This window comes from Engystomops pustulosus, chromosome 4 (genome assembly GCF_040894005.1).
Source record: "Engystomops pustulosus chromosome 4, aEngPut4.maternal, whole genome shotgun sequence".
Classification (NCBI taxonomy): domain Eukaryota; kingdom Metazoa; phylum Chordata; class Amphibia; order Anura; family Leptodactylidae; genus Engystomops; species Engystomops pustulosus.
The window spans coordinates 73,940,391-73,953,429 of record NC_092414.1 but is presented as its reverse complement, the minus strand read 5'-3'; the positions used below and the strand labels follow the sequence as shown (position 1 = coordinate 73,953,429).

The 13,039-nt window shown below is 42.5% G+C and overlaps 1 protein-coding gene across 4 annotated transcripts in view; it reads left to right on the top strand.

Annotated features, from left to right (window-relative positions):
• The window catches only part of CDHR2 (cadherin related family member 2), a 104,533-nt gene that overhangs the window by 16,548 nt on the left and 74,946 nt on the right, over window positions 1–13,039 (top strand). For 3 of the 4 annotated variants that reach the window (XM_072146252.1, XM_072146251.1, XM_072146253.1), the window contains exons 2-3: window positions 4,469–4,541; window positions 6,652–6,720. In XM_072146252.1, coding sequence (XP_072002353.1) covers window positions 4,469–4,541; window positions 6,652–6,720 — 142 coding nt within the window. Of the gene's footprint in view, window positions 1–3,430; window positions 3,487–4,468; window positions 4,542–6,651; window positions 6,721–13,039 lie in introns of all 4 variants that reach the window. The other variant, XM_072146254.1, reaches the window with a different exon arrangement.

Below are 13,039 nucleotides of genomic sequence, written 5' to 3'. Positions count from 1 at the left end.
TCCATCCTTTTACATTGTCCCATACTCTAATTTTATTTGTATTTTAATTCAACAATAAATTACAGAGACTTACCCCAAATTGAGAATATCCATTATATGGAAAAGTATTAGTTATACAGTATTACAATGCCTCACATTTATTAAAAACAGTGCAGTCTGTACTATGTGCAGTTTACCTGTGGAGTGTGCAGGGTGCACCAGATTCATGAATTGTGGTGCACATTCTTCATGAATCTGACGTCTCCCGCACTACCTTGGCAGAGTGCACCACTTTTTTTGGTGCACCTTTAACACGGGGATTGCGACACACTTCTGTCAGACTTTGCATGATAAATGTGGCGCACGGTCAGACTGAGCACCGGAGCGGCACTTCATAAATACATGTGCAAGCAGCTTATGAAAGGAAAGAGAAAAGTCCACCAGAAAACTGGCGCACAACCTTTAGTAAATGTGGGCCAGTAAGTCACAGCTGAATTACCTTGGCATTTATTAGTATATTCTGCAATTATATTAGGGAATTATAATGTGGGAATTCCTGCTGTGCCCAGGTAAATGATTACTGTATATACGCACCTCGATTTTTACATGTTCTTGGATAACACTCAGGATCACATCTATCTTTGTTTTCGCTTTGTGCTCCTGGCATCTTTTTTCCTCTTCTGCTTTTCTGCTGGTTAGATGAGTTTTACCTTTTTTTTAATATATCTGAATTAAGGTCTTTAGTGAAGTTGCGACTTCTTGAACAAAAATTGCGAAAAAGTCCTTAAAAAGTTTCAATCTTACCCATTACCTATTTTCTACACCTGTTAAGAGCAGGTATGGATTGGCACAAAATTTGCAACTTTATTTGCAACTTCCACATCTGTAATTGGGTGATAACTCAGAGAACACTGCAGGAAACTAGACCATGGCAAACATTGAAAGGAGGTGCCAAGAAAAGTTGAATAAAAAAGAAGAAAAAACAGGAAGAAAAGGTACAGGTGCCCCATAGTGTGCCTGTCAGCATATTCTTGATTTTGATAGGTTACAATATTAGATCTATATGAATATTGATATTTATTTATAGAGCATCATTAATTCCTTAATTCCTGATGCTTTACAATCAAGAAGGGGTCAATATACATTACATTAAGACGGGAACAAATGAAATTATGTAATAGAAAACGTTGAGAGATGTAATACAAGTTATTGTTGTTATTAGAATACACCATTTTAATAACTAACCTTGAAAGAGTTGACCATAATTTTTGATATTTTTATCATCAGGTTACACCATCCTGTTTAGTGAGAGATGTTCTTTTATCATTTCTTATTTTACAGTTCTTAATCCCTTACTGACAAGTGACGTAGTAGTACTGGTGTGGGTGAAAGGAGAGGGCTCACCTAAAAATTAAAATCACCCCCCCCCCTTTCCCTATAAGACATATAAATATAAATAAACAGTACAAATCATGAACACATTAGGTATCGCCGTGTCCAAAAATGCCTGATCTATCAAAATATAATAACGGTTTTCACTGCGTTTAACCCCGTAACGGAAAATAGCGACTGATGTCGAAAATGGCATTTTTTTTGCCATTTTGAAAAATATAAAAAATGTAATAGGCCGTACAGTCCTAAAAATGGTAGCATTGAAAACATCATAAAAAGTTGAAAAAAATGACACCACCCACAGCTCCATACACAGAAGTATGAAAAAGTTATTAGCGCCAGAAGATGGCAAAATAAAAACTTTTTTTCTTTTGTATAGGTTTTAATTTTTATTTTAACATTATAAAACCTATACAAATTTGCTATCCCTGTGATTGTAGCAACCCAAAGAATAAAGTAGACATGTCATTTAGGGAACACAGTGAAAACCGTAAATTCCAAGCCCACAAGAAAATGGCGCAAATGCATTTTTTCACCAATTTTACTGCATTTTGAATTTTCCCCGCTTCCCAGTACATGGCATGGAATATTACATACTGTCACTATGAAGTGCAATTTGTTACGCAGAAAACAAGCCCTCTGGCAGCTTACATGGAAACATAAAAAAGTTATACATTTTTGAATGTGGGGAGTAAAAAATGAAAATGCAAAAATGAAAAAGGGCCTCAGAGTTAAGGGGTTAAATAGGGTATTTAAAATTAGCTTGACTAAACTAAACAGCCACTGTAAGAATTTATTATGTCAGTTTCTCTGTGACCTTTTTTCTTTGTTTCTTCCTTATGCGTCACTGGTATCTAATCATATTTACTCGTGTAACGTTCTGTATATTGCAGTAGAATACTGAATAGCATAGAGTAAAAATTGTATACAATTTAAAAGCACAACTCATATGCTATAATGTGCTCTACAGAACGATTTAAAGGAAATATTGTAAAATAAGATCTTTAAAATATATGGGGATGAAATCAACTATTTTTTTTAAGAATATAGGAGGCAGGAGGAAAACTTTTCTGATAACCATTTGTTTTTCCTTCACCCCAGTTTCTATTAAACTATTTTAGAGTGGGAAAAATCCTCAACCTGTGTCTCACTTTTTGGTCCGATGTAAGGACTGGGAACAGTGCAGTGGAAGGGAGTCCTTGTATCATACAGAAATGTGATGCAAGGAGTCCCTGTCTGCCGCCCAAACAGCAGCACAGTTATTACAGCGTCTGCACTTCAGTTCAGGTAGCAGAGAGGGAGTCCCTGCATCATATGTCACTATGATGCAAGGACTCCATGGCTTCTGCCTAATAAATAATAAAGATATACATACATTTTTCCACAAATAACTTTTGTAGCAAGAAATGTACAAATACTGTTCCAAATACATTTTCTGGTTTATTATCTATGTAGTGTGACATCACTTTGTTTATTATTTGTGTATTCTGAAATCACTGTTTATTACTCTTTATCCAAATTTTCATTGGTGATATCCAATGTACAGTGGGAACAAAAAAAACTTGTTCTTTAGAATTTTATTTTCATCTATCTTTATAAAATTTCATCTACTGTATATACTGGCGTATAAGACTACTTTTTAACCCCTTAAAATAATGGCTACAGTGGGGGGTCGTCTTATACGCCGGATATACGGGGGCCGCACTGTGTGAGGTGTTTTTTTTCCCCGTCAGCGCGCAGAGAGCCGCTTCCTGGGACCGCCGCGCATGCGCGGCAGTCCGCCTCTCACAGTCATTAGAAGAGGCTTAGTACGCGCTGACGGGGCGGCACGCTGTATGCTAATGCAGCCGCCCTGTCACAGCGGTCGGCATCACAGAGCTGGGGGTCGCAGGCGGCACTTACAGAAGCATGTCGGATCTTCATTAATATCGCAGCTTACAGTTATGATCACCAGGCACTTGCTCTCTTGTTTGTTTTGCAAAGTTTTAAGCAGACTTTTTTTCATTTGGGAGAGGGGTAGTCTTATACAGTGAGTATATACCAAATTCTATATTTTTAGGGCAGAAGTTGGGGGTCGTCTTATACGCCCAGTCGTCTTATACGCCGACATATACGGTAATCTTTACAATTTGTCTCCTATCATTCTTGCTCGCAGCCCAATGCATATTCAATTTCCATAAAAAACAAATTTACTACAACTACAACTGACTAATCATATGCTGCCTATTATATCCCACTACTTTACAGGTACTATTGTTGCAAGATTACATAGTGTGATGGCATGTTGTAGTATATATCCATACACACACCCTTAATCTATAGAATAAACGGTTACGGGTGTCATAAAATGGCAAATCAGGAACTTTTAGTCATTTGGCAAAATAAAAACAAATTTAAACGCAGAGACAATCCATTGTGCTGCTGGTCTTCAATTAGTGAAATTTAGCTGTTTCTTGTTCACTGTGACAGAGATACAAAATGAGAAGTTTAAAATATGTTAACCCTTTACTGATGTGTAAACCCATGACAATTGCAGTAAGGTGTCCTGCAAACAAATGTCTTCCCTGTATGCCGGCTGCTACGCCTGCACTGTGCCTGCATTATGCCTGCACTGTAAGTACCACCGTTTAAGTTCGTCCAGCAGACAGGGAGTCCTTGTATCATATTTCTGTATGATGCATGGACTCCCATCATGTGCAATGTGTGCAGTCTCTGAGATTGGACCATGAGATGGATCAAGTCTTTTGGGTTGCAAGGTTGTCTAAAATAGTTATTATTTTATTTATTTATTTATTTATTTATTATTGTTCTAGGGAAAGGTTGTGATATGACTCTTTTATATACTTTTTTGCAATGTCCTATTTGTTGTGTAATACAGCAGACACCCGTCCTGTTTGGAGAGGGCTCAGGATTAATTACCATGTGCCTTGTATGTACAGATGCTTTGGGGCCCAAGGTGTCATGGGGATTGACCATCCAGACTAGCGTAATCAGTCCTCTTCCTCCACCACACGATAACGTACAATGCTATTTCTTCACAGGAGGCCATGACAGAAAGTAGTTTACAATGGCTTCATGTACCTTTTTCTGTTTATAGGACACAAATGCTGGGAAAATGATCTGGTTCCTTTTCCTGCTCCCTTTCCTCCTTATGAATGGTGGTTGCCAAGGTAATACTCTTGTTTGTTTTATAATATTTTGAGCATGTTTTTAGAGGTAATAAATAGCCTTATAATACATTAAGGCAAAGAGGAAGAGGTACTTAAAAAGCTTTTTATTCGCAGTGGCAGATACTTCTCCACCTAGTTGTGTAGTGCCAAAGTGACAGCATTTTCTGCCATCTTTCCAATCAAGTCCTCTAAGGCCCCTTCCACACTAGCGTTGCGTTTCACGTCAGGGTGCAATGCGTGAAAAGCTGACGTTTTTGGCTGCGTTTTTGTTCCATTTTTCCTTGGAGTAATTAGTGTTTTTGCGTTTTTCACGCGCGTGTTGTTAGCGTTTTTTTTGCGTTTTCGGCGCATTTTTCACGCGCGAGTCAATGGGAGACTCAAGCATTTTTCAAAGGGACCATGGTTTGGGATTAAAATGTGTTATTTAATTGAAAAATAATGTCTTCTGATAAGTTGCAAACATCTGCGATCTATTCTTCACTGTTCCCCGTGTATATTATCTCCCGACAAGTTAGCAGATGTGAAGAACAGTGAAGAATAGAATAAAAACAGTGAACACAGTGAACACAGTGACCACAGGATCATTTAAGAGAAAAACACAGTGCAGAACACAGTGCAGAATAGATTACAGATGTTCGGCACATCTGCTTACTTGTCGGGAGATACGCGCGGAACGGTGCGCCCAAAATAGCATGTGAAGAACAATATATGTGTGAAGAACACATTGCAAATGTATTTAAACACTGTTCACTGTGTTCACTGTTTTTATTCTATTCTTCACTGTTCTTCATTGTGTTTTTTTAATTAAATGATCGTTCGCGAGCAGGGGAAATACTGTTATTCTGGTCACCTAGCAACCCTTACGTTTAAAACGCATTGCACTCGCATTGCACTTGCAATGTTCGCGAGTGCAATGCGTTTTTGATACGTCCCCATAGACTTGAATGGGGCGTGAAAAACGCGTGTGAAACGCAAAAATAGAGCATGCTGCGATTTTGACACGCGTGCAAACGAACGCAAGCACGCGGGTAAAAAACAACGCTAATGAAGAAAGAGCCATTGAATACAATGGGACAGAGTGCAATGCAAGTTCTGCGCGTCAAATGCACGCGCAGAACTCGCGCGTGAAAAACGCCAGTGTAGAAGGGGCTTAAAGGTCTGCATCATTCTACCAGTTATTGAGTAGGATAATGGGGAATCATTTAAAGCGTCTTTCATATCAGTGCCAACTATTTGGTCTCTTTCTGTTCTGTAATGTAACAGCACATTGCAGGAACTTCATCGTTTCTGTAAACCATCTTGCCATTATGGCAATGTAATGCCCACAGTTCACCTGTGGGTGACAGTTACATTTTACACCCCACTGGTACAGCCAGAAAGAAAGATAACTCTGTTCCTTGGCTTTTTATCCATTTAGCTGCATAGGCTGACTTATGTATAGTATAGTCATTTTTTATGTTATTCTAAAGGCTTTGGGGTTTACTCAGTCTTGATTTTTGTTCCACTAGGACATTTAATTCAGTACAAAAACAGTGAACTAATTAATTACAGTGAGGTGAACAATAGGTCATCGTGAAACAGTGAACAAATGAGGCTGGAGTGGAGCTGCCATTTCTCCGGACCCACCCATACATATGCTTGACTTGCCCAGTGTGCTGGGGGATTGAATAGGGTGAGGGGGATAAAGCCACAACCAAGCTCTTCTATTGTTTTCTTGTCCTGAGATTGAATAGACTAGGAAAATATAAATCCAACTGTCAAAACCATAGATTTCTCGTGCCCCGTATACTAATTAGAAGTTTGTCAGGTCCTGCAGATATTGGTGGTTATGGTTCCATTTACATGGCCAGCATATAAGATGCCGTCATTTGGTTGACCCCCTGCATCTGCAGGCCTAGTTGTGCACGCTTTATCAACTGAATTTATATTTTTTTCATAAGAATTTTAAAAATGTTATCTGTGTTTAATTTTTTTTTCCATAAAAGCAATAGTTGAAGCTGAATGTGTAGCCCCATGTTCTGGATAATTATACATTTGCAGGGTTTTGTACAGGAACATATTATTCCTTCTTTTATTTTTCCTGTATATAAAGTTAAATATTGTTTTTCAGTCACTGCAAACAGAAGACCTGTTTTTAATGGAAGACCATTTGAATTAGTATCAGAGGATACACCAGTTGGTGAGTAATATTTTCTCTCGTAGTTAAGTTTTTTTTATGATTATTTGTCCCAAAAGTTCTAAAATAATAATATATACCTTTACCCTACCTCTCATTTAAATCCTTCACCCTAAAATGTGTGTGTCGGGGGCCTTTTAGGCCCTGTTGTTTACTTTTTTGCTATTATCTGAAAAATTAGTTTATTTAGAATTTTGCTGTTCATATAATATTTTTTATAGGCATTTTGGTGTAACAATGCCTTTTTGGGCAAAACCACATGAGGCCCCGGTTATTTTTATCATGTGCCCAGCAGTGTTTGTGTCCTAAGTTATTTTATTTGCAGTCAGGGTTGCTGGTGGAGTGGCTAGTGGGGGTGGGGGGTTTGGATCATGTCATGTGAGAATGTCATGGGATTTTAGGAGGGAATGAGAAGGTCATGACATCATCTCATTCTCCGGAACACAGTAATGACCTGTGTAGAGAGTACTGAAGACAGTATACACTGTGAGCTTATTGATGAAGGACCTAATGATATGATGTTGGGAGGAAGTCTGACTCATTTTCAGGATCTTTGAAATGGTTGCCAAAGCAAACTAAAGAAGCAATGAAACGTTGTGGCGCACACTCTGTAAGGGGAAGTGCGGCGATAATTGGCGCTAGCAGACTGCCTTCTCTGATAAATTCCAAACCCCTACCTGTGTCCCCTACCTGAACCTTATAGCCTTAGATAAAGCTTGTCTGGTGCCCCTTGCGATTTTCCAGATTTCACTTTGTGGCTTCGATTCCATTCCAGACCTTGCTCCTGTGCTGCCTGTCCTGACTTTCCACTATGCCCCCTACTCTGATCCTGTGCTGCTTGTCCCCGACCACGAACTTGCCTTTTTGGACAAAGTCGCACTTGTGGAACCAGGTGGTGGTACCACGCTGCAACAAGTTCAACCTGCTTTGCGGCGGGCTCTGGTGAAAAACGGGTGGCACTTAGACTCCAGTTCCAGGTGTCGGCTACGTCTAAGTCCGCGGTGGTACAGAGGATCCATTATCACTGATCCTGACAGTAAGATCTGGCCATGGATCCCGCCAAGGTTCCGCTACCTGACCTGGCTAATCTCACCACTGTCGTGGCTCAATAGTCTCAACAGATTGCTGTTCAACAACTTGGACAAGTCAACGCCATGTTGCTGCAGTTGTTGTCTACCCAGCACCAGTGTTCAGTACCTGTGATGCCTCCCGTTACTACGGCTGTGTTGTCAACCGCTGAACCCAGGCTGTGTCTTTCTATGCCCAGCAAGTATGACGTTGAGGCCACGTTATATTGAACCGATGCTTTCACAGTTTGCCACAGAATAGGAAAAGTGGCTTTTGTGATCAGCCTTCTTTTCCTCTGGGTCAGGAACGATCCGGTCATGGCTACTCTCACTGCATTCCTTGCTGAATTCCGGTCTGTCTTTGAGGAACCTGCCCGGGCGTCTTCTTCTTAGACCGCACCCTGCGTCAAGGGGACTCCTCGGTTGGAGACCGGTCCAGTTCCGTACCTTAGCCTCCGAGCTGCATTGGAATGAGGCAGCTTGCTTGCTACTTTTAAAAAGGGTCTGGTCAGATCAAAGACACCCTGTCTGCACGGGACCTTCCGTCTACGCTGAGTGATCTGATCTCTCTGATCTCAGATTGACATCCGTTTTACAGAGCGAACTGAGGAGCTAAGTCTGGAACAACTGCAAGTCAGAACCCGAAGTCTACCCTGCCAGGCTCCAGTCTATCAAAGACTACCTCAGCCTTCTTCAGTGCCTGCTGCAGAGGAGCCCATACAGGTGGATAGAGCTAGTGTGTCTTCCCAAGAGCATTCCAGACGAAGACAGGAGAACCTCTGCCTTTATTGTGCCATCATGGAGCAGTTCCTTACATCTTGCCCAGTCCGTCCTGGGAATGCGCGCACCTGGGGTTCTTGGGAGAAGCGTCCCTAGGTGAGAGCAAAGCTTCTCCTCGTCTGAATGTTCCTGCTCTTCTCAGTTTTGCAACAGGCAACCCAGTTCAATAAACCAAAGAAAATGGGCCATACATTAATCAATACAATAAGTCATCTGACAGTGATGTGTACCAGAAAAGCCAAAACACCTCTTTAACCCCTTAGCGCTCTGCGCCGTAGCTGTACTGCGCAGCTTCCCACCATTGGCGCTCAGCGCAGTACAGCTACTGCGCGAGCGCATACCATTTTAGAATTGTCACCACGTCGCGAGACGTGGTGACATCGGGATGAGATTTGGGTGACAGAGGCAGGAGGAGTTCCTGTCTCCATCACCCGACCAATCAAATCGGTCCCGCCCGCCGATCACCGTGATTGGCCAGTCAAACCTGACTGGCCAATTACAGCGATTTTAGGCTAAAAAACGTGCTTTTAGCACTTTCCTCTTCCTCCAGCGGCACCATTTTGGTTTGGTATCGCTGGAGAGAGGAATGAGCGTTACTGTGTGCACCAAAATACACTTTTACACTATAAATAGTGTTCTGATCCTTATCTGATCCCTATTGTTCCCTACAAATTCCCATCCCTATCTGTTTTTTCCTGTGTCCTGTGTGTTCCCTGTGTGATCGCCTTGTGTGATCCCACGTGTCTTCCGTTTTTCCCTGTCTGTCCCTTCTGAACCCAAACTCACTTTTTAGTGCGCTGTGTTAGCGTTGTTCTGCACTGGACGCACTTTTCAGTGCGCCGTGTGAATAGCACTGCACAGAATCTTTAGCAGTCTTAGCGGTAGTTAGTTTGTCTTAGGGCAAGCTAGGTGCATTTGTAGCGCCTTTTTGCGCGGTGCACATAGGTTTTTTTTCGGTGCCTGGTAATATTTTTTTCCAGAACGCCGTAGGTGTACCCGTACTTAGCTATTTTTTGTGTGTGCCATCTGTGCGGCTGGTCCGTGTGGTTTGGTGTGCATTATCTTTTTTTTGTGTGCTATCTGTGCGGCTTGTCCGTGTAGTTTAGTGCGCATTATTTTTTTTGTGTGCTATCTGTGCGGCTTGTCCGTGTAGTTTAGTGCGCATTATTTTTTGTGTGTGCCATCTGTGCGGCTTGTCCGTATAGTTTGGTGTGCATTACCTTTTTTTTTTGTGTGCTATCTGTTCGGCTTGTCCGTGTAGTTTAGTGCACATTATTTTTTGTGTGTGCCATCTGTGCGGCTTGTAGTTTGGTGTGCATTATATTTTTTTTTTTGTGTGCCTGCTAGACGGTTTATCCGTGTAGTTTGGTGCACATTATCTAATTTTTCTTGTTCTCTATTTTTTGTGTGTGCAATGTCTCAGAAGACGTACACCGTGTTGGAGGCATATAACATGCTTGCTTCTGACACCGAGTCAGCTAGTGGGGATGATGGTCCCTTTTACCTATCATCATCCTCCTGCTCATCTTCCAGTGACCTGGAAGGACCCCCAAGAAGGCGCCGTAGGGTTCCAGGGACTTCTGCAATTGAAGTGCCTGGGACTTCTGCAGGAGAAGTTTTTGGGACTTCTGCAGGAGAAGCGTCTGGGGCTTCCACTGACCCCACATGGGTAGCCCCAGATAATTATACCCCTCAGGTCCCTGACTTTTTGGGCCATCCTGGCATTAACTTTGACACGACAGGGCTCAGAGCTGTAGACTTTTTTAAGTTTTTTTTTGATGAGGAGCTGCTGAATATTATTATATTTCAGACAAATCTCTACGCTGCACAACATATTGCCCAAAACCCCACGTCCTTTTATGCACAACCCTACAGGTGGACCCCTGTCACTGCAGCATAGATGCACAAGTATTGGGGCATAATACTCCTTATGGGGATAGTAAAGAAGCCTTCAATCAGGGACTACTGGAGCACAGACATACTGTACCACACCCCCATGTTCCGCATGGCAATGAGCAGGATGCGCTTTGAAGCCATCCATAAGTTTTTGCACTACACTGACAACACACAGTGCCCACCCAGAGGTGACCCCAGTTATGATCGGTTATTTAAGGTCAGGCCCATATTAGATCATTTTAGTGCCAAGTTTGCCCAGGCATATACTCCCGCCAAACATGTGAGCATAGACGAGTCCCTGGTACAATTCAAAGGGAGACTTCAATTCCGCCAGTACCTGCCCAATAAGAGGGCAAGATATGGTGTGAAAATGTATAAGCTGTGCGAAAGTTCATCAGGGTACACATACAAGTTCAGGGTATATGAAGGGAAGGACTCCACTATAGTGCCCCCAGAATGCCCCCCCTTCCTGGGTGTTACAGGGAAGATAGTGTGGGATTTAGTGCACCCACTGCTGGACCAGGGCTACCACCTCTACCTGGACAATTTCTACACCAGCACCACCCTGTTCAAGTGCCTCACTTCCAGAAATACTGCGGCATGCGGCACTGTACGCAGAAATCAGAGAGGTCTCCCTAAGTCGCTGCTTGGGCAAAAACTTAAAAGGCACGAAAGCAGGGCACTATGCAGCGACTCTGTATTGTGTGTTAAGTACAAGGACAAGAGAGAGGTCCTTGTATTAACCACAATACATGAGCACACCACCACCCCTGTCCCAGTACGAGGTGCCAGTACAGAAACCCCCAAGCCAGACTGTATTTTAGATTATAACAAATACATGGGAGGGGTGGACTTGTCTGACCAGGTGCTTCAGCCGTACAATGCCATGCGGAAGTCGAGGGTGTGGTACAAGAAGCTGGCCGTGCACATCATGCAGATGGCATTGTATAATGCTTTTGTGCTGCATCGATATGCCGGCCAGAGGGGAACTTTCCTGGAATTTCAAGAGATGGTAATAAAGTACTTTCTTTTTGGAGACCAGGAAGGGGGGAGTGCTAGCACATCTGGAAGTGAGGCCACATCACGTATTGTACCAGGGCAGCACTTTCCAGGAGTAGTTCCCCAAACAGCCAGCAAGGGAAGGTCACAAAAGAGGTGCAGGGTGTGCTCCAAAAATGGCATTCGGAAGGACACCATTCATCACTGTGAGACATGCCCAGAAAAACCAGGGTTATGTATGAAAGATTGCTTCCGAATTTATCATACATCCCTGGATTTTTAGAGTACCCTGTTGTTACCCTGACGCACAGCTTATACATCCTGCCGCACCTTCCCTTCTAAGCCCTGCCATGTGCCCAGCCTGTAGATTACTGTCCCGTATGCTTTACCCGGGAAAACATGCATCATGATTTTTAGGGTGTTTGTCTCTCATGGCAGCAGCTGGGCACAAAATGACATAATAGATATTTTTTACTATGCACTATCCATTTTGCACTTTTTCAGGGGTCCACCTGTGGGGTTAAAATGCTAACTATACCCCTAGATTAATTCATGGAGGGGTGTAGTTTCCAAAATAGGGTCAGTTCTTAGGGGTTTCTACTGTACTGGCCCCTATTGGCATCTACAAATCTTTCATGATGCCAAAAAGAAAAAAAAAAAGTACAATGTCTGTGCTCCAACAAGTTATTCCCTTTTGAGCCCTGCCGTGTCACCATCCTACAGATTATTGCCTCCTATGGGGTATTGCCCTAACCGGGGTAACCCGCAGAATGATTTTTAATGCGTTTTTCCCCAGTGGCATGAGTTGGGCAAAATACTTTTGTCACTTCAATGGCATATTTGATAAATTGCAATACAATTGTTTCTCTGCACTACTCACTTTGTATTACATTTGAGCCAGCACCTTAGGGGTTAAAATGCTCATACAAGCCTACATACATTCTTTGAGGGATGCCCTTTCCAAAATGGGTTCACTACTTGGGGGTTTCTATTGTACTGGTACCGCGGGGGTACCCCCCATTACCAATCTAGTGAAAACGAAGCTTGAAAACCTAAATTGTGCTTCTTTCTTCCTGACCCCTGCCGTGTGCCCAGCCTGTAAATTATTGGCACATGTGTGGTATTGCCGTACTCGGGACAACCCGCAGAATGATTTTTGGGGTGTTTGTCTAAAGTGGCATGGGTTGGGCACAGTATATGAGGCACTAAAATGACTTTTTTGAGATAAAAACGCAATTTTTACTCTGCACCATTTACTTTGCATTCAATTTTGACCAGCGTGTTGGGGGTTAAAATGCTCATACAAGCCTACATACATTCTTTGAGGGGTGCCCTTTCCAAAATGGGTTCACTACTTGGGGGTTTCTATTGTACTGGTACCGCGGGGGTACCCCCCATTACCAATCTAGTGAAAACGAAGCTTGAAAACCTAAATTGTGCTTCTTTCTTCCTGACCCCTGCCGTGTGCCCAGCCTGTAAATTATTGGCACATGTGTGGTATTGCCGTACTCAGGACAACCCCCAGAATGATTTTTGGGGTGTTTGTCTAAAGTGGCATGGGTTGGGCACAGTATATGAGG